Source organism: Callionymus lyra, chromosome 3 (assembly GCF_982586985.1).
Source record: "Callionymus lyra chromosome 3, fCalLyr1.hap1.1, whole genome shotgun sequence".
NCBI classification, from domain to species: Eukaryota; Metazoa; Chordata; class Actinopteri; order Syngnathiformes; family Callionymidae; genus Callionymus; species Callionymus lyra.
In genome coordinates this window covers 17077366-17099287 of record NC_141820.1, presented here as the reverse complement: position 1 = coordinate 17099287, position 21922 = coordinate 17077366, and the positions used below count along the sequence as shown (strand labels likewise).

At 44.3% G+C, this 21922-nt stretch overlaps 3 protein-coding genes across 3 annotated transcripts; 2 read left to right on the top strand and 1 right to left on the bottom strand.

The window, feature by feature from the left end:
* Nucleotides 1-985: 985 nt before the first annotated feature.
* Nucleotides 986-5376, top strand: hax1 (HCLS1 associated protein X-1). The gene is made up of 7 exons (XM_087786663.1): nucleotides 986-1122; nucleotides 1230-1459; nucleotides 2687-2838; nucleotides 2900-2954; nucleotides 3362-3471; nucleotides 5045-5159; nucleotides 5220-5376. The coding sequence occupies exons 1-7, from the start codon at nucleotides 1058-1060 to the stop codon at nucleotides 5237-5239; spliced, it is 747 nt and encodes a 248-aa protein (XP_087642789.1). The 5' UTR covers nucleotides 986-1057; the 3' UTR covers nucleotides 5240-5376.
* Nucleotides 5377-5530: 154 nt separating this feature from the next.
* aqp10b (aquaporin 10b) lies at nucleotides 5531-9441 on the top strand. Its single transcript, XM_087786662.1, has 6 exons — nucleotides 5531-5659; nucleotides 7801-7927; nucleotides 8033-8170; nucleotides 8233-8351; nucleotides 8429-8646; nucleotides 8718-9441. Exons 1-6 carry the CDS (start codon nucleotides 5573-5575, stop codon nucleotides 8887-8889), a joined length of 861 nt encoding a protein of 286 aa, XP_087642788.1. The 5' UTR covers nucleotides 5531-5572; the 3' UTR covers nucleotides 8890-9441.
* A 1462-nt stretch (nucleotides 9442-10903) lies between these two features.
* On the bottom strand, nucleotides 10904-21695 carry znf687b (zinc finger protein 687b). The gene is made up of 10 exons (XM_087786661.1): nucleotides 21594-21695; nucleotides 17593-19731; nucleotides 16012-16289; nucleotides 15678-15862; nucleotides 15180-15356; nucleotides 14851-15013; nucleotides 13068-13385; nucleotides 12902-13002; nucleotides 12745-12832; nucleotides 10904-12684 (listed from the first exon to the last, which is right to left on the bottom strand). The coding sequence occupies exons 2-10, from the start codon at nucleotides 19715-19717 to the stop codon at nucleotides 12091-12093; spliced, it is 4029 nt and encodes a 1342-aa protein (XP_087642787.1). The 5' UTR covers nucleotides 19718-19731; nucleotides 21594-21695; the 3' UTR covers nucleotides 10904-12090.
* Nucleotides 21696-21922: the final 227 nt, after the last annotated feature.

The following is a 21922-nucleotide window of genomic DNA, read 5'->3' as shown; positions in this document are numbered from 1 at the left end:
TTGTTAGCTTTTTCATATTTTTTATTTTGTAAAAATATATAAATAATAAATAAACCAGATGAAGATATTTTCATGGATTTGGATGTGAATGTCTAAAAACAATGTTTCTTCTGGCTCCTCAAGTAAACGTGTAAATATTAGATGAGTGTGTACCTCTTGTTTGGAATGGGACGAAACATATTTGGTGACTGTGTGTGAGTGTGTGCACTTGTAGAAATAAAAGAGTTCTTGACCAATGATACGATAATCTTGTGGAAGACCAGAGTGAAGACTTCAGTTTTCAATTGAAATCAATGCAGACCAAGGTCAAGGGTGGAGAGGTGATGAAGGAAGAGTCCCGAGCTCGCCCTCCTCACCGGTCTGTCCTGCCTGTGATGCTCCCCGACCATAGAAAATAGTTGATACTACCACAGCGTCAATCATTATTGATGTTTAAGATGGATGTTTATTTACGAAAGTCATTTTAATTGGCAAGTTAGATGTGATAAATCAATACTTTATGTGCTTAATATTAATATATTGTCACACGGCTTTGTCATAAAACTTAACAGGACTACACCATAAAATATATGATTATTACAGACTTTATTCAGCTTCGGGAAATTCGATTTCCAGTACACTAATAGAATATAACATTTGAAATCGTAATAGAGAGAAATTCATGATTAAAAACCGTTAAAAACAAAAGGTTTTTTTTTAATGTTTTCTTTTTCTAAATGTACCTGCAGCGTGACAGCGATCGATTGCTTTGGTCTGATCGCGCACTTGTTTTGGTAATGGGGTCACGTGATAATGCATGACCGGAAACCCTCTTCGTTGCAAAGCAATGATCATATATTGTTTTTGATATTATTTTACGTTATTAATACTTAGTTTAATGTCTCTCTTTTATGAAGCTCATTTAACCATACTTTAAAATAAGTCTTAATAAAATAAACTAAATGCGTAAGATTACATCACGCCGAAATATCGCGAGAGTTGGCGATATTGTTGTCTTTCTACGACCAGGTTTATCGTGTGTCATGAATTAGTTTGTTTCCTCAGAATACAGCAGTAAATGAGTGTTTTCGATTTGTTCCGAGCGTTTTTCGGGGTCCCTGCAGACCACCACCGGGGTCAAAGGTGAGTTGCTTGCGTTAGTTGAGAGAAAAAACGTCACTTAAAAAAGTAGCTTCAGTTGTTACGTCACTGTATTTACTATTAACTGCAGCGTGTGTTGACTTCTGAAGGGACCTGTTCTTCGACGCTATGGTGCACGAGGACGACGAGGACGACGAAGACGAAGATGGTTACGGCGTGAGTGGAGGACACATGGACCCCTTCGACAGCGCCTGGAGGTTCGGCCTCAGATTCGGTCCTCAAGGGATGGAGATCCAGGAGCCGCCGGTCTTTGGTCAGATCCTCCGAGAGCTGGAGAGGTTCTCCATGCAGGGCCTCCTGGATGGAGCCCCGGACTCTGGTGAGGAATTCAATTGTCTTCTACTCAACTCTGACGGGACTCCTCGATTAAACGACAAGATTGAATCAAACATGTGTTACATATGTATTATTATATGATATAACGTTTATTTAACCAGATACAATTCCATTGAGATCAAGATCTAGTGAAATAAAAGTTTTCAAACAAAGATGATTTCAGAGAGTATTCCAGGGTTCAGGGACAGAAAAACAAAATGCTTTCTCTCCCATTTCAATCTGAAAGTAAGTAAGTCATTTTTATTTATATAGTGCTTTTGCAGACAAGGGTCACAAAGTGCTTAAACAATCAAACAATCAATAAAGACACAACAGGAGTTCCAGAAAATCAGGGAAAAGCACAAATAAAAGTGTCTTGAAGATGTTTCTTGAAGGAGTCAGTAGATCATCAAACACAGATGAAGATCGTTCCAAAGCTTAGGAGCAACAGTCTGGAAGGATTTCTCTCCTCTGGTCCTGAAGCGTGTTCAGGAACCATCAGTAGATTCTGATCCACAGACCTCAGAGCCCGAGCTGGGGTGTAAGTCTGGATCAGATCAGTGATGTAAGGAGGAGTCTGACCATGAATAGATCTGAAAGTAAGAACCAGAATTTTAAAAAATGATCCTGAAAGAATCTGGGAGCCAGTGAAGAGTTTTAAGGATCGGAGAAATGTGAGTTCTTCTACTTGAAAGCATGGAGAAGACAGATTATCGTCAGAACGTAAGGCGTCATGGCTTCTGGTTCGCTTAAGGGAAAGTGTTTAAATATGCAGGAGCCAAGTCCAGAAGAGCCTCAAAGACCAGAGTCATGGAGTGTGTCTCACAGACAAGAGAGGACACATGTAGACCACGTCGCCAATGTCTCTGATACGAGGATCTTCTGAGCTCTAAGAAGAAAACTAAACTTGAAAACGAGCTTCACACCTAATTTGGAAACCAATTTTCCAACATCTCTTTGAAAGAAAACTCCGGATCAATAACGAAAGTATTTACAACTTATCACCAGCTTGAAATCATGGGAATGTCTAATTACATGGGAATTACATGGGTTAGAGAAAAACAAATTTTTCTGATTTTAAAACCAGTTTCAGTTTCTACAGCTTATTCTGAACTTCATCAAAAGCAGATGGAAAAAATGTGAAGGCTTGTTCAGCTTAATGTAAAGAACAGTAAATGGCATAAAAGTAGTGTAAGGCATTAGAATAACAGACTGAACGGTTCCTCTGCAGGGCTTCCCTCCATCACGCCGCCACAGGAAGATGGCGTACAGAAGCCTCCTGGTGCGTCCAGCGGGAACCCTCTGAGAGACTTCATGCTCAAGCCCCCCGGCGAGGACCGACCTCGTGCACGCTCGGATCCACCCCAGGATCCCTTTTCAAAGGTCAGCAGAAGGTCAGGACTTAAGCGTGAACCGAGCTGTAACATGTCACATGTCTCCATAGTTCCGCTCCATCTGGAGGGAAGGACCGGTCCAGCCTCACTCGAGAGAGGACAGAGGTGGGTTCCATACCAAGATTCTCCTTCTTTAGACTTTTATTTTGGAATGAAATTCACTTCTTTTTTTTACACAATATTGTGTTATTCATATCTATCGTTTACAATTGTGTATCTGCTGTAACACGACACAACTCTTGACATTTTAGTTTCAATCATTAAAATGATATTTGTAAACTGTGCTACACCTGTCTACAGACAGGCGGCGCCATTTATGTCACAATGATATTATAAACCAGTATGAATGCAAGTGTAAGTAAGTAAGTAATATATATTTGTAGAGCACTTTTCTAGACCAGGGTCACAAAGCACTTTTAAACGATTAAAACAATACCCGAAAAAATATATTACCAAGGTTAAGACGCCATTGAGACAAACAAGTGTGTCGTCATCGACCTTATCGTCTGCAGATCTGGACTCTGGCTTCTCCTCTGGAGGTCTGGACCAGATCCCGGGTCAGCCTCGGCCCCACTCCTTCTTCCAGTCGGTGAGGGTCACCAAAGTGTTGAAGCCAGACGGGGTAAGACGTTGTGTTCCATCTCAGTCACAGCATCTTCAGCTCATCACACATCCAACCTAACCACTTTCCACATGACAAACTCATGGCCCAGGGGGCAAATCCAGTCCAACATTTTATTGTGTGTGGCCGACTAGTGTGTTTATACAAATGTTACTCGATTCCAACTTCAATTCAACACAAATGTAAAGTGCATAGACCACAGCTAAGGTGCAACTGTAGCTAGGTCAAATATTTAGCTGCTTTATCCAAGTTTGAGCTAGTATACAGTTTTAGCTAGGTCTGAGCTTTATCGAGGTCGCAGCTTTAGCTAGGTCTCAGCTTTATCGTGCTGCCAGCAGGTGTCGATAGCGTTCAAACAGCTGGTTTAAAACCATTGTTAAATAGAAGTAGAAGAAGAAGCTGTCGCGTCATTTCCTGTTAGTGTGTAACTGCAGTGTTTGATTTGAGACATACTATCTGTTGAGAATTTGCGTACTAGTTAGTATGTACACTATCTTGATGCATACTAACTTCTAGTATACTAAGAGAAGAATGCGATTTGATACACAGCACAGGTCTCAGCTTTAGCTAGGTCGCAGCTTTAGCTAGAGCTGTGTCTCAAATCGCATACTTGCGTACTCAAACTTAGTATTTTTAGTGCATAAGTGCGTCTCAATTCTTGGTGTGCAAAATGTAGTGCGCCATGCACACTAAATTGTCGTACTAAAACCCCCACAAAACTGAGTATGGATTGATGGACACTTTCTACCCTAAACGGCCGCCGTCACTAACAGAAGTTACGTCACTACCACTCAGATGGAGGCGGCAAAAGAAAACGTTGAGAGCAAAAAGTTTCTGCCAGCAGGTGTCGACGATAGTGTTCCTACAGCTGGTTTCAATCATCGTTAAATAGTAGTAGAAGAAGAAGCTGCCGCTTCATTTCCGGTTAGTGCGTAGTGGCAGACATACTATCTGTCGAGAATTTGCATACTAGTTAGTGCAATGGCGGTTAGTATGCATCAGGATAGTGAACATATTAAGAGAAGTATGCGATTTGAGACAGGTCTCAGCTTTATCTAGGTCGCAGTTTTACCTAGATAGCTGCGTTAACTAGTATACAGTTTGAGCTAAGTTAAAGATTAGGTCGCTTCTTTAGCTAGGTCGCAGCTTTAGCCAGGTCTTAACTTTAGCTAGTTTGCAATTTAAGCTTGGTCGCAGCTTCACCTAGATAGCTGCTTTAACTAGTATACAGTTTGAGCTAAGTTGCCGATTAAGCTAGGTCGCAGCTTTAGCCAGGTCGCAGCTTTAGCTAGGTCTCAGCTTTAGCTAGGTCGCAGCTTTAGCTAGGTCTCAGTTTTAGCTAGGTTGCAACTTAACCTAGGTCGCAGCTTAACCTAGATAGCCGCTTTAACTAGTATACAGTTTTAGCTAAGTTAAAGATTAGGTTGCAGCTTTAGCTAGGTTGATACTTAGCCCTGCAGCTGTGTCATGTGTAAGCACCTCCTCCTTAAGAAAGTTATTTGGTTTGTCTTTAATGTAGAGGCTGAATTCCTTGTTGCTTCAATGAGTAAACTTCTATTTTCTTCAACAACAGAGCGTAGAAGAGACGCGGACGGTCAGAGACGGTCAAGGAAACGAGAAAACAACGGTGACTCGATCTGATGGAAATCCAGAAGGATCCAACCGTCAACCGGTTCCAGATCTTCCAGGTCTGCTGACGGTCTTCAGTAAATCCAGCAGATTTTTCATCACCTGTGTTTCTCCTGCAGGAGTTCTTTGGAGGTTCTAGATAGAAGATCCACGACACCCCAGACTCTCTCCGGGGTTTTTAGTTCCAGGGAAGCTTCTCGGAGAGAGAACACATGTTGAGTTTGACGAGGAGAATCACAGTGAAGATGAAATGAATAAATAATATATTTCCAACAACGTTGTGTATCTCTGAGGTTACAACAACTTTATGACCCACAGAATAACAGACGTGATCACAAAGGTGTCGCGGAAGATTGTTTTTGTATCTCACGCTTTTACTGCCGCGGCGCATCATAAAGGGAGTGACACTCCTCCGACACCTGCAGGAGGTGAACTCTGTACGCTCGTGGCAGTGTTGTAGAGTCCAGCCGCGATGGAGAGTCTCTTGAGCAAGTGTCGGGTCAAGAACCAGCTGGTCCGAGAGTGTCTGGCCGAGTGTCTCGGCGTCTACCTCCTGATCGTAAGTACAGAAGAGAGAGTTCATCGGCAGCTCTTTTTTGGTGTAGTTTCCAAAAGTGACCAATTGTTCCGAGGATCTTCATGGAGGAGATGACAACAGGTGTGATTGTGCCGTGATAAGTTGTGTAGCGCTGATAAGAAGAGATTGTAATCAACATCACACACTCATAACTCCAGACCTCGAGTCAACAAGAGCTAGTTTATGATTGACTGTTGTGTGTCTCTTGACACCTTGTGAAAACAGACGCACAAACTTTAGAAAAAAAAAAGGGCTTTAATTCTAACGTGTTGGACGAGGATCAGTTCCATAATTTTAAAGGTTCTTCTTTTTTTCTTAATATGGTTTTCTTCTTGTACCCAGGCAACACATGTAGCACATAGTCAAATATATTATTATTATTATATTTATATTATAATATATATTATTTTATATATATTGTCCTTGTTATTTTTCTTTGATCTATGTTCTTTATCTTTAGACTTAGATTGTATCATCTTGTTCTTCCTCTTTATTTCTCTTTGTTCTTGTTCTTATTTTATTTTGATTATTCTTGCTGTATTTGCTGTGGATAATTGGAAAAACAATTTCAATAAAGTTCTACCTATTTTAATGGCATTTTCTTTAGGTTATCTTTAGCCATTCAAAACTCTTGCCTTTGTTTTTGACATTTGTGTATTTTAAAGATTTAAGATATTTTCTCTTGTTTGTTTAATTTATTTGTCCTTCATTTAAAATTCCAAAAAAAGTTCCAGTCACTACACAGCCTAAGAACACAGATCAATAAGATGATAAAAGAGAAATAAATGAGAATATAAAGTATTTATATATTTCAGAAAATTTGAATTAATCCATGCTATTGAATGCGCCATGAAAGCTCCTACGTTATTGAACTCAACACACTTGCCTGTGTTTATACAGTTAACGTCTCATTTTACATGACGAGCATTTACGTTGCGTCTCGTTTGCGCATAATGGTTAAAGTAAATTTAAAGGAACTTTTCATTTGAGATTAATTGGACTTATCTTAAATTGAGCAACACAAGGTTTTTATTTGCAGACGTGTGAAAAATTAAAAGCAAAACAGTGTATTCTATTTTACGTCCTAGGTTATCGATATAACCGTGGTTCTACGATGTGTGTGACGCCCACATAGATCAATAAAGTTTATCCATCTATCTATGGACTGTCACCAAGCTAGTGGTTCCAAGAGCGAACTGGACTGTGTGGAGTTCTATAGGTAGATGTTTCGTCTCTTATCTTATCTGCCTTGTCGCTGAGAAACATTGATGTACTCGCCGCCCCTATGTAACGCCTCACTTGTCTCAAAATGTCTACACTCAGGGAGATGGGCGGCTTGGCCACAAAGTGTAGAGGGCGTTGCACACATTCATAGAACTATGGTTATATAGATATTGATTTCTACTTCATGCATGCGAAGCCCTCTACTGGCTGCCGGTATAGGTTTAAGGTGATGCTGAGTTGCAGCATGGACGCCGAATTCATCCAGGACTGCAGAAAAAGAGTGAACCACCGCTATGGAGCAAGACTCTAGACTCAGGACCTGCCGAGACTCACAACAAAAGCTTCATCTTGAAGCATAGAGTTGGTTGGTGGTTGCTCTCCAAGGTACTGACCACAGAGCCGTCAAACACTGTGTACAACATGGGTCCTTAAAAGCTCATCGTGGAGTTATCCAACGTTGTGGACAAAACGGATCTTGAGACCTTCTCGCTCACCCCTAGAAATAATTTAGCCTGGTGTAAAGCCGTGTGTAGATGTTTAGGAGGACTCGGGTGATCCACCACAAGTAGAACCAGGTCCATGAACTACTCATAGAGGAGGGTAGTCTGAAGGTCTTTACCCAGGAAAGGACAGTATGAACATTGAACGATTGCCCTGCTGGCAAATAAGTCTGACAAAAGACACTCGGCGTGACATACACCCCAGGAGAGTGACCCCCCAGGAAAAATAAGACACGACTGTTCGTCCACACCCCCCTGGCCACGCTGTTGGGTCTATCTTGCCAGTTCTAGGTTTTCAATCTTATTTTATCAACATCACTTGTAGGTCATGTGGTTCTAGATCCTGTCAAAGGTTCTTATTTCTCGGGCCACTCATGTCCTCCCTGTTGTGTGTTTAAGTTGTTCGGGTGTGGCGCCGTAGCTCAGGTGACGACAAGTCAGAAGGAGAACGGCGAGTACCTGTCAATTAACTTGGGATTCGCTCTCGGAGTGATGTTCGGTGTCTTTGTATCTCGTGGAGTATCAGGTCAGTGTGAAGACAATCAGATCAGGAATCCATAATCGTAATTAAGGACTTGTCATCTTCTCTGCATTGTCCGACTTGACTGGTCCTAATGTTCCCGTCATCAAGGTGCTCACTTGAACCCGGCTGTGTCGCTGAGCTTGTGCTTCCTGGGTCGTCACCCCTGGACCAAGTTGCCGTTCTACGTGTTCTTTCAGATCCTGGGAGCGTTCCTGGCCGCGGCCACGGTGGCGCTGCAGTACTACGGTCTGTGTCCAGAACTTCTCTGTGGACTCCCAGATGTTTTCTCACCTCTGAAACATTTCCAGACGCAATCCAGAGCTTCAGCGGCGGAGACCTGACCGTGACAGGCCCGACGGCGACCGCAGGGATTTTCTGCACCTACCCCGCCAACTACCTGAGCGTGTGGGGGGGCTTCATGGACCAGGTGACTCTTCAGAAGAAGGAGCAGATCCACTTGGACTGGTTTAGCGTAGACCATGTGATTGTGTGCTCGTGTTCCAGGTGATCGGCACGGCTGCTTTGATGCTCTGCATCCTCGCTCTAGCGGACCACAACCATGGAACCATCACTGAGGGACTGCAGCCGCCCCTGGTGGGGGCACTAGTGCTGGCCATTGGCGTTTCGATGGGCTCCAACTCTGGCTACGCCATCAATCCCGCCAGAGACCTTGGACCTCGATTGTTCAGCTACATCGCCGGCTGGGGACCAGAAGTTTTCAGGTAGGGTGGGTCGCTTTAGTGCAGCAAGTGTGACTTGAGTGTCATAAGTGTGTGATCTTGTGTGTCGGCAGAGCCGGAAACAGCTGGTGGTGGATCCCTATAGTGGCCCCGTGTGTCGGAGCGCTGCTTGGATCTCTGATCTACCAGCTGATGGTGGAAGTTCACCATCCACCACGTCTGTCCAAGACCTCGCCGGCTTCAGACAGAACTATGAATACCATGACAATTGTAGAGAAGCTGTAAAAACAAGGATGTGAATAATTTATCTCATCATCTTCTTCTTCATCATCATCATCATCATCATCATCATCATCATCATCATCATCATCATCATCATCATCATCATCATTCATGAGATATAAAATAAATTCAAATCGAATTTCAAGTTAATATTTTTAAAAACTCTTTCATTATTATTATTATATTATTGTTGTTATAGTACAATGGAAGATTGTTTGATAATAGTTGAACATTTTTATACTATAGTTAAAAATAGTTTGATTAATGTGTAAAATGTTTATATTACAATGGAAAATAGTTTGATTACAGTTGAAAATGTTTATATTGCAGTTATATTTCAGTTGGAAATTGTTTGATTACAGTAAAAATAGTTTGAATAATGTTGAAAATTGTTTGATTAAAAGAAAGTTATTTTCCCCCATAAATCACAATACTTAACATTTTATTCAACACTGTATTTATTTAGTAAATTCTGTCATTTCTCTTTTCAACTTCAAATCTTGTTGTTGTTTTTTTATCACAAGTAAACATGCTTCAATAAAAATCAAATGTTTTTTTTCTGAATATGTTCTGTATCACAGATGCCGCCGCCCTGCCTGCACTCCTGACCCTCTTCCTCATCTTCACTTCCTTCTTCCTTCGTATGTTTGGTTGTTCACAAGATGTAGCGTTTGAGGTAGATTAGCATTGTGGCTAATCCAATGATTAAGATACTTCCAGATAATCTGAGATATATATCTTTACAACTAAAATGTTGTTTTAAATAACGATGCCTGAATATGAGATAATGGTCGTTAATCTGTGAAATTCTCTTTCACAAATCAATATGAAAATCATATAAAATCATATTTATCACCATCATATTATCTAACAAATCAATTTTTACAGCCTTTATTCTCAATATGACAGTTTCTCTCCTGCTATAGAATAATTGATTGTAAACGTGAAGGGATTTAAATGATTACAGTTCAATGTAGTATCAACCTAGAGGTTCTATTATTATCACTATTACCATTCTATTATTACCATTAGTCGCTCTAATGCATGGCAGCAAAGCGGCGTCACGTTTTAAAGCATGTCCTTATTTCATATAAGATTATAAAAATGTAATTTAAATGTCCCTTAAATAAACAAATATTTTTTAAAAATTTATGAAAAATTGCTGTATTTTCTGTGGCTATTGGAAAAAAAATGTTGATCAATAAAGTTTTACCTTACTGTTTGGCTGAATCTCAGTTGGTGAAAGAACCGCATTTCCCAGAGTGCACCAGCAGCAGCGAACCAGCTGCTTCAGTCATCGGCACTAATGAGCAGCACCTGTGAAATCATGGAGGGTCTCAGTCAGTCAGTCGGTCAGAGAGAGAAGACGCTCCAAGTTCGCAACGATGTTCAGTCCAAAGACGCCAATGGTCGGTGAAATGTTTGATTTACCTTGACTTAGTGCTTGTTAATTCATTTAAAATATTTGATTTAGTTGTTTAAATGAATTAAAAATATTTGAATGTTAAATTGCTTGAATGAATTCAAAATGTTTCAATGTTCAAGTTAATTTAAAATGAATTTAGAATGTTTAATTTAGATGGATAATTAAAATGGTTTGTTTATCTGTCTTTAAAGGTTTACAACCTAATTACCGACAATCCGAAAGAAAATAAAAGTGATTGACTGGAAAATTTGAGTTGTTCTCGTGTCCTTTGGAACCTGAACAAGAGTTTGGACCTGACGGTTGTAAACTAACCAACTTGACATTTCTAAACCAAGCGGTGGACTCGACACTTACCTTACCTTAAATACATGTTCTTACACAATTCTTCATCTCAAATCTACCATTCTGTCTTTCCACGAACTTTAGACCCTCCAGCAGATTTATCAACTTTCTTAGATAAACCTCAGAGATGGCGAGAAGCCATTTTGTTCTTCTGGATACGAACAACCCCTCGTTCGGTGAAGCCTTAGAAACGAGGCTTCGTGAAGCTTCAGACGAGCACGAGTGGACTCGACACGCACTTCAGAGTAACTTTTACACATTTATTTTAAAACAGCACAAAAGTGTATGGCGGTTCAGCAAGCAGACCATGGTGACACGGAAATCTTCACTAGTGACCTCTATAAATAGGACATATATAAAAAGATACAAATAAAAAGTGTCCACTTCCGTCCCCAGAAGGTTCGATCCCGGGGAAGTACAAAACAAACAGCCAGAACTCTTCAGGTTAAAAAATCTCAGATAAACATTTAAGACGATATTCCTGCTCCGAACAGCACGTCAGGGTCTTTTTTTTTTTCTTCCTTTTAACTTATCAGAACAATACAAGTGTTCACACCAACGGAGCTCCTCGTAGTGTCGTTATATATATTTACATCATAGAACATCTAACCCGCCTCGTCTCCCCGACTAGCTTCAGTAACGTCACGAATGTTCACACGACACGACCTCGTCTTCACAAACACCAGCAGCATTTAGAAATAAATATCGTAGCAAAGTCAGTTTCGGACTCGCTCGTTGGCGACGGACCGGGGGGACCAGGAGCGACGTCCGGGGTTAGCTAGTGGACGTCACCGCAGGAGGGAAACATGGTGGTTTGTGATTGATGGCTTTTTTTTTTTTGTGTGTGTGTGTGTGTGTGTGACTGTCGGCGACACAGGAGAGACGCCCGGACTATGAGGACGACAGTGGTGAAGATACGGTGAGCGTTTGATGCTTCAGGGGCCCGTTTCAGAGAGCAGGGGTGAGTGAGACCACCTCAGGTGTTAGCGTGTCACGAGAAAGGTTTAGTGGAATTATCATTATCAGAGATAAGTCAGTAATAAACTAACCCTGGGTTTCACATGTTACTTTAGTGGTTTTCATGGTTTCAATTATGACCACGTGTGCGGACGTTCTCTCCATTTGAACATGTCAACATAAAGCACGACTTTGTTTTAATAAAGTCACGACTATCACAAGTGCTTTGCTGAATTTGCACGACATTTAAACAAGACTCCATGAGCTCCACACAGATAGATGATGAATAACCTCCTCGGATTCTGAGACCACAGAGTTCTGGTTTGTCGAAACCTGCTTTCCTGAAACGGGCCCCATATGAGTTCAGTTCTGAGATCTAACATGCATTTACAATCACACACAGGTAGGTGGCGTAGTTACAGTAACGTCACGTTTTCGTTTCGACATTCTTCAGTCAAAGGTCGCGGGTCCGGCTCCGTCTACTGGGGTTTGTCCGTCTTGTGCGCGGTCAGGAAGGCCATGCCGTGGGTCCGGAAGTGCGTGTTGAGGTCGGCCGCCTTGTCGAAGCGGCGGCCGCACACCCTGCAGATCAAGTTCCCGTCCGCGTCCTCCCCCGGCGCCATCGGGGAGGCCGGCGAGCCCTCCGGCGAGGCGTGGCCGCGGGGGCCGCCGCTCCGGTCGGCGGCGCCGCTGCTGTCCCTCACCCGGTGGGTGATGAAGCGGTGCCGGCCCAGGGAGCCCGCCGAGGCGAAGCAGACGCCGCACTGCAGGCACTGGAAGGCGGCATTGTCGCCCCGGTGCTGCGGTATGTGCCGCTGGAACTCGGCGCCATCCTCGGTGGAGAAGCCGCAGGGGATGCAGCGGAAGACGCTCTCCTCCTCCGGGTCCGGGTTCCCCGACGCCGCCCTGGTCCTCTTGACGGGACCGGAGCCTTCGTCGCCGTCCTCCGCCGACTGCTGCTGCTCCTCTTCCTCCGCCGCTCGACTCGCCGCGGGGACCTCGCCGTCCTGCTCCGAGGAGCTGCCGGGACCCTCGCTGCCGCCGGACGCTCGCTTCCTGGTCAGTGGAGGACCCTGAGGACGAGACAATTGGTTTGAACATAGAGTGAAGAGGGAGAGACTCGCCGGACTCACCTGTCCGTCCGTGGATCTGTGGTGCAGACGGATGTGTTTGTCGAACAGGAAGCGACTCCCGAAGGTTCGTTTTCCTTCCGTGCAGAACCTATCGGATCCCAAACACGGCGTCAGTGGAGGCGCAGCTGACTTACTGACCTGTGTCTGAGGCGCTCACTGGCAGTGGAAGACTTGCTTGTTGCCCTCGTGGATGACGCGCTCGTGTCTCCTCAGGCTGGACGAGGTGCTGAAGGTTCCGCCGCAGATCCGACACGGAAACTGTCGACAGAAAAAAAAACACGTCAGGCGTCGACGCCGGCGCTTCCTCCTCTCCTGGTCCTCACCTTCCCGTGTAAGATCTTCACGTGGCTCAGGTAGTCCTCGTTGTCGGTGAAGGTGGTCTGACACTGCGGGCAGGTCCAGTCGGCCGGGGCCCCGCCGGGCGCGGACGGACCCCCCGGGGTCTCGAAGTCATCGTCCGCGTCGTCCTCCTCTTCCTCCTCCTCCTCGTCCTCCTGCTCTCGTCCCCAGTCCTCCCCGTCGGAGTTGTCCGTCTTCCCCGCGGACTTGGCTTTCGGGCCTGAGGGGTTAGCAGCTGCTGGGGGGGGCGCCGCCGTGTCGGCCGGAGCTTCCTGTTTGACCGCCGCGCCTCTGTGAGCCGTCTGAGGGAGTGAGACAGAAACCATCATGAGCGGGTTTTTTATTCAGTAAGAATCCAGACGTCTGATCACAGGCGAAAGATTTAACGTAGTGGGATAAATAACAAATAATCGCCATCATGAACCAAAAGTATTAACAAGTACATCGAGGAGGTATTTGTACTTGTTACTCTGATCTAACAGCAGGAGCTGCAGCTGCCGAGTCTAAAGATAGACGCGAGACGGTCCTGATCAACCATGTGACGGACTCTCAAGTGAAGGTCGACGACTGGTCACTGACCTCTGATCATAAATCTCATTACGATCATTTTTATTTAGCTTTTACAACAGGCGCAGAGCCAGCAAAATTCATTCAAAGTCTTCAAACAACAACAAAGATGAATAACAAAGTAAAAAAATAGTCTGATTAGTTCTAGACCACTTCCTCAAGAAACCAGTACCGTATTTTCCGGACTATAAGTCGCTCCGGAGTACAAGTGGCACCAGCCATAAAATGCATAATAAAGAGGGAAAAAAGTAGTATAATTCGCATTTTTGGGGGGAATTTATTTGATAAAATCCAACACCAAGAACAGACATGTCATCTTGAAAGGCAATTTAAATAAAAATAGAATAGAGGCGACAACAGGCTGAATAATTGTACGTTACGTTACATGACACAACTGAGAACGTGCCTGGTATGTTAACATAACATATTAAGAGTTATTCAGAGAACTATAGCATAAATAACATGCTAAGAAGTTTACCAAACCATCCGTGTAACTCCAAATAACTCAAATCCAATGAAATCTTTATCCTCGGTGTCACTTTTAAACAACTCCGCTAACTCCGGAGGAAGAAGATGCGGCGCTTCCTCTTCTACGTCGAAATTATCAACACAGGCCTAGAGCGCCCTCTAGCGGTTTAGTGTGAAAGTAACATGTGAAATGATATACCGGTAATAATGTGTTAATAATTTCACACCTAAGTCGCTCCAGAGTATAAGTCGCACCCCTGGCCAAACTATGAAAAAAAATGCGACTTATAGTCCGGAAAATACGGTAAGTTGTGAGCAGACCTTAACCAAATTTTTTTTTTACGTTAATTTATTGAATCTAAATAATTAGATAATTGTTTAATATTTGAAATATTGTTGACAACGATTAGTCCAATAAGACAGGAGGTGGCAGTAGAACTTGGTGATGGTCTGGTGAAGCTTCATGAAGCAGTGCCATTATATTCAGAGTCCACTAGATGGCGGTCTCTGCACTATTTTTCTTTTTTGAACAACTGTCCTAATGATAGAAACATCACAGCATTTTTAAACTGATGGCGCCACCTACTGACCTCTAAACAACATGACACTTCGAAGCTTCACCAGACCATCACTTGTAGAACTCACCCATAAAACACACACAGTAGCATTTAAAAAAAAAATCATATTAGTAGTGAGGACTCAAGAAAACCTCAGGAGACAGTGAAGACCTACCTTTATGTGCTCCATCATCGAGCCTTTCTGGGCGTAAAGTTTGGTGCAGTCCGGACACTTGAAGACGTGGACCTTCTGCTTGGCCAGGTGAGTGTCAAAGTGCATGTACAGCAAAGGTTTCTGGGTGAAAACTGTGTCGCACATCACACACTTGTAGATCATCCTGGAGAAGAGGACATGACAGTGTTTTCATCTGTCAATATTGCAATCGTTGAGCAAGCTTTTATTTTGAAATGATCCGTTGTAAAAGACAAGACGTGACACTGTGTTATCCATCATTTATCCGTGTCGACGGATGTAGAGAATCCACCAATCATTCGAACACGTACTTGGCCTGTCCTCCCGTGACCGCCGGGTGCTGCGTGCTGATGTGGCTCTGGGCACTGGGGGAAGACTTGAAGGCCATCGGGCAGCTCGGGCACTTGTGGAAGACCTCGCAGTGAGCCGTCTGGATGTGAGACTTGATGGAGTTCAGACCTCCGAACACCACCTGGCAGCTTGAACACCTGCACCAGTCATAATTGAGATTTATCTTAAAATATAATCATGTATTTGACACCGTTACAAAAACGTTTCATGTGTCATATTTGGCAAAAGATTACATTTTCATGGAAAAACAATAACATGTTGTCTAGTTCTCTCTGACTGCAAACTGACACCTTAAAGCAGTTCCTGATCCAGATGGTAGTGTTATTCATATAACCGATTGTATTGCCATTTTATTTGTGAAGACACCAACAAATTAACACTGACCACTAAATAACCTTGACAGACTTAATAAAAGGATTTAAAAAGAAATTAATATGTCATGAATGGTGGAGTCGCACCTGTAGCCGATACGTCTGGCAAAATGGAGACAGGCTTCGTCCAGATGCGTCTGGAAACTCGTCTGCTTCGCGACACCGCCACACTCCGGGCAGACGTGAGGGGCCTTGTGCTTGTGGATCCTCTGGTGGGCCGACACGGCGCAGGAATTGGGCAGCATCATGGGAGGGGAGCACTGAGTGCACGTCTGGAACGAAATAAAATGGAGTTACTTTTCAACCTCTTACACTGAAATTAAAAGTATTGAGTTCATGTTTTTGCGAAACATTGTTCGTCTTAAAGGTACATTTTGGATGATACGTTTAAATTAAATAAGTTATGCGACGACAGACTCACCGAGTTCGCCACGGCTCGGATCTGCTGAAAGTGAGACACCAGCTCGGCTTTGCCGGAGAACTGCGTTTGACACTCGGAGCATTTGAAGTTGTTGTACTGGAGTCCTTCGGCTTTTTTACAAGGGAGCGGCATCAGCGCCTGAGGACCCTGAGGGGCTCGGCGCACCGGTCGGGTCTGGGCCGTCGGAGCGGAACCGTCCTTCATCGGGCTGGAGGAGTCGGAGGCTGCGGAGGCTCCGGTGGTGGAGGACGGCGAGGAGGACGAGCAGGCGAGCAGACCTGGACGGTAGCAGGGAGTCTTGGTGAGCTCAGTTCATCAGTCAAACACACAATCATTCAGAATGACGGATACTTATGGGGGAAACAAATACTTAAGTGATTCTTAAACTGAATAATACAATAATACTACTGTAGGAACAAGGATATATTTGTGGTATTTCACTAGTATTTGACTCTGGCTTTGCAGAATTTACAAACATGACTCTTACTCGAATAGTAAAATGCTTTCTTTCGTTTTTACACCCAAATATCCCCAAACATTAGCCTTAAAAGCTTGTAGAGTCAAATGCATCCTCTCGTCCTCAGTCATCTCTTGGATTCTATTGTTCCTTCAGCTGCAGATAATGCACTGAACTATCATTTAAACACAAAAAGAAAAATGCATGTTAATTTTAAATAAAAAATAAACAATTTAAACACAATTTGTTTAAAATGTAAACTATAACCATTGTTATATTTTATTTATCTTTCTATTTTATTGTCTTTGTCAAGCCCTGATTGTGGTTGGTGGGTGGGGGGGGTCTGGATTTCCAAGACCACGGGGAGGTTTTCTACAGGAGGGTGGAGGGTGGGATCTTTCTTTGTTTTTGTATTCTACCTTTTATTTTATTTTACTTTTATGTGTGTGTGTCAATGTGTTTGTCTTAATATCTGAAAATCAATAAAAAATTAAAAAATGTAAGTAAGTAAGTTAGTAATTTTTATTTATATAGCGCTTTTCCAGACCAGGGTCACAAAGCGCTTAAACAATCAAAACAATATTCAATAAAATATATACTTTAAAGGTCAAGATAAAACTGATAACACAACAGGAGTTCCAGAGAATCAAGGAAAAGCCTGAACAAATAGAAACGTCTTAAGATGTTTCTTAAAGGAGTCAGTAGATCCATCAAGCGCAAAGAGAGATGAAGATCGTTCCAAAGCTTAGGAGCAACAGTCTGGAAGGATTTCTCTCCTCTGGTCCTGAACCGTGTTCAGGAACCATAAGTAGATTCTGATCCACAGACCTCAGAGCCCAAGCTGGGGTGTAAGGCTGGATCAGATCACTGATGTAAGGAGGAGTCTGACCATGAATAGATCTGAAAGTAAGAATTTTAAAGTTGATCCTGAAAGAAACTGGAAGCCAGTGAAGAGTATCGTAGAAATGTAAACTATAAAATAAATATATAAATAAAATGTAATTTAAAGGGCCATTTTTTTTTCCAGGTATGATAGATAAAGTGCTGTTTTACAGCAATACGGTATTGTGGAAAAAAAAGATATCGCAACATTGAAGTGGATCGATATTTTCTCGCGCCCCTACCGGCGATGGGAGTGATGTCCTGCTGGCCGATCATCTGCTCCACGGTGACGGGCCTCATGACCAGGTGCGAGCACTGCATGACGAGGCCGCGCTCCTTGTGCTCGCGGGCGTGCAGCAGCAGGCTGCACTTGTTGAAGAAGGCCAGCCTCTTGGCGCAGTGGTTGCACGTCACCTCGATGCGCAGCGAGCGCCGGTCGTAGTGGCGAGCGAGGCTCCTCTCCAGGGCGAAGGCGTCGCCGCACTCCAGGCAGCGGTACCCCGTCGCCGGGAGAGGGAGACCCCACTCCGGAGGAGGGGGCGTGGACAGGTCGGGCTTGTAGCTGGGCAGGAGGTTCTTGCTGTTGAGGATCTTGTTGAAGGCCTCCACCAGGCTGGACTGGCTGCGGGAGATGACGGCGCCGGTGCTGTTGACGATGGACGCCGGTTTGCTCGGCTGGAGGTTTCCGCCGCCGTTCGCCGTCCCTTTGGCCGTACGGACGCTGATGCCGCCGGCGGCTACTGAAAACTTGGGGGACGAGGCGACCGAGGGGGTGGCGGGCAGCGCCGCGGACTTCGTGATGCTGACCGCGGTTGCCGATATTTTGGCCTTGTCCGACGCGGCCATTTTGTTCTGCACTTTGGTGGCGGCGGCGAGCATGACGCTGCTGGCGGCGAGGGTGGAGACGGGGAGAGCGTTGAGGGCGCTGACCTTCTGCTGCGACTCACTTTTGGGGATTTTGTTTGAGGCGCCTTTGCGCTCCGACGACTGCGATTTGCCGTCGGAACCTTTGCCCTTGGGCGCCACTCGGGTCACGGTCCTCGTTATTCCACCGGTGGAGGTTTTGATGGTTTTGATCCGGACCTTCAGAGGCCGGGCGGCGGCCCCTGCTGCAGCAGCCGGAGTAGCAACTCCGGACTCTTCGCCAGACTTCGTCTTATCCTCCTCCATCTCCGTCTTGTCCTCACTCGCTCCCTCTGGTTCTTCTCTTTTACCGTCGCCATCCAGGCCGTTACCGATGTCCATCTCCTCCTCCTCTTTGGGCTCCAGGACCTCGGAGGGAGGCGGCGTAGAGGCGGCGGCGGGGCTCAGGCATCTCTTCACCACGGCCGGAGGTTTTGGCATTTCCGGTTCAGGACTCTCCGGGGAGTCCCGCTCCTCTATGACGTGCTCCGGGTGTCGGTCCTCTAGCGGAGGAACCTCAGGAACCACAGGAAGATTGGAAGACGCGAGCACTGCTGCTAAGGCGGTGTCGCTGTGTTTGGGATGAGGAGGAGCAGACGCGTCCGACTTGAAAGAAAGTTGCGAGGAAACGGGAGAGTCCGTGTTCTCCTGGATGACGAGCGGACCTCCCAAGTCCGGGTCGGAATCCTCGTCCTCCATTAGCCGCATCTGGAAGGCGGCAGGGCTCACTTTAGGAGCGCCGTTAAACGGTTGACTGGACTGGATGGACTGCGATGAAAGAGAGGAAGGAGTGGCAGGCAGAGACTTGGAGGGAGGGAAAAAGGAACATGAGATCCCAGAAGAAGAAGAAGCAGCAGACAGTGACGACGACATGGGTAACGAGGCTTTGACTCCGTCGGCTCGGTCCTGACCCACGTCCTGCTGCTGCAGGAGCTGCATCTTCCTGGACCGGCCCACCTGGTCCCCAGAACCCTGTCCCAGCAGCGGTTTGAGCTTGTTGAAAATCCCGCTCTGTTTATGAGACTTCGCCTCCACCTTCGTGTGGTCCAGAGACCAGGGGGCGCCATTGGACTGCGCGAGCGAGGCGGGACCGCCGGAGACCACGAAGCCGTTTTGATTCAGAGCCGAGGTGTCGTCCGCGTCCGACGCTCCCAGTCGAGAGCCCACATCCACCCCGGCGATCACGTCGATGGCGTCCTGGTCGTTGTCGGCGTTTCCATCCACGGCCTCGACTCTGACCTTGTTCTTCACGATCACGCTGACGATGGAGGTGTCCACCTGAGAGTCTGCGGGGCTCGGGGGTCTTATGGTCGAACCGTCCGTTTTGCCCAGGTGAGCCGTCGCGGCTCCGTGAGGTCCTTCCGACTCATCCGGGGCCGACTGGATGGCATCTTTGGCGTCGATGTCCGGAATGTCAAACGCTGCCAACAGGTCATCGAAATCTGGGGTCTTCATGTCCCCCATGCCGGGAATGACTCCTGTCAAAACACATACACAGTTAGACAGGAGTAGTGAGGGATGACATGTTGAGCAAACAGAGACCAACATGAAATTGTTAAACACATGGAAAAGTGTTTAACTATTAGCATCACCAATTAAAATATAAACCTTGCTATTTAAAAAGATGTGACCCATTAAACATGTCCCTTTTAGTGTTAAAACAATTCTAGAAGACAAAAAAATGAATTATATTTACATTGTTTACACATTGTAAAATTTACATTGTAAAATTTGAAATGAACTGGACAGTCTATGCAAGATATTTCATATAACTTAAGTTTAAGTTTAAGTATACCTACATTTAAGGTACTTTTGTCTAAAATGTTTAAGCGATAAAAAAAAGTTTAATTGAAAAATACTAGATATTACAGTGGTTTGGAAACAGTCCTGACGTCATTCTGCTCAGGCCCAATATAACTGTACGAAATTTGAACATTTTCTTTCAGGTAATTAAAAAAAAAGAATCCATCTTTCTGATCTTTTTCCTGCAGCTGCAGGTCTAAACAAACTGGGAAATAAATTTTAGACCTTGTAAGTCAACGAAAATATGTAGAAAATGTACATTATTAGATGTTTGGTTTATTTGATATTACTGGTGCAAACATTACTCAAGTAACACATTTTTCAAAAATGCTCCCATAGGTGTAACTTTTGGGTTAAAAAGAAAAAGTATGTTTTACAAAGACAGTGTCAGTGAAGGAATAATAAGAAACATCTGCTGCACAGAATAATGTTGTCATTATTCTCCTTTTTGCATTAGAAATAATCATCCATCAGTTTTTCATAAAACAATCGCACAAGATTGGGATCATTGATTTTATGAATCAATACATCTGAATTACTAAAGTGCTTTGCAGAAAGTTAACCGGCAACCAGGCTTAACAATTACAATTGCTATAGAGTAAGTAACTCTGTTTTAAAAAAAAAAAAGCAATATTTAACCAAACATATTAATATTAAACCTGTAAATAAATAAGTTCTATAAACGTGTGAAGTGAAACCAAGTGAAATAAAACAGGACACTTCTAGGATTGATTCTAAACTGGCGACTTAAAACATTTGTGTTTTCAACGTATTTGACAGTTTAAGAACTACTTGTAAATTTGACTTCATTCATTTCTCAAATCTGCCGGAAATCGATAGTGAAAAACAAACCAATGACCATCAGTCGTTAGTGGATCGTTTACGTTCTGTAGTAGGAAAGATGTTTTTTATTTTTTATACAAATAGACTCTACAAATCACAGTATAAATAAAGCTTATTTTGAATTTCATTGCAATAATAAACCAGCACAGGAAAGTAAACAAATCAGTTTCATTTACGTCTCTGTAACGGAAGAGGAAAAATGTAATATTTGGGATAAATTCATGACTATTGATTTTATTTTTAAATGTCTGCTCAGTTATTTAAATATCGTTTTAAAATCACAATAAATCCACATGTACAAATGGAAGCAAACACTATTAGACACATTAGCATACTAGCACGTTAGCATCGGCGAACCTCGAACCAAAACCTCTGCTCGGGTTTAAAACACACGTCGCACCACAAACGAACGCATTTCAACTCAGTGGAAATAAAAACAGTCCAGCGTGTGTCACAGCAACGCGGAGATGTTTTTGCTTTTTATTTTTGCAATGGCTTGTGCTATTTTGAGCGAACAATATGTGGGCTGCAGCAGCAGAGGGTCACCGAGCTAGCGGGTTAGCCTTCACGTTCAAAAGCAACCGGAGCCGGGGAATCGAACCGGTGACTCCTTGACACGACGCTGGCGTTGCCAATGGAAAAAAGTGGGATTATGGATTCGGTGGAAATGCGTCATCTTTTGATGAGACTTTACCTGGATGTGCGGATTCCCGACTATCCTAGCTCGCTTTCGGATGGAAAACGCTGCGCTTCCCGTCACATGACCTCGGACATCCTATCAGGCTGTGATCGTCGGGAAAAACCGCATGGATGCTGAGGAGAGGCTTGACTCTCTTCCTGGCTCGTCTCTCTTCCTGGGACGAGGCTGGTCGTCGTCATTTCCTCGAGCGGAGGAGGAAGATGTGACCGGATTCCGGCCGGCTGTGCGGCTACAGTGCAGACGTGAACTGGCCCTTCCAGGTCCAGAGGTCAAGTTACAAACAGTAGTCTCATCAGCCTCCTCACCCATCCATCTATTGAATA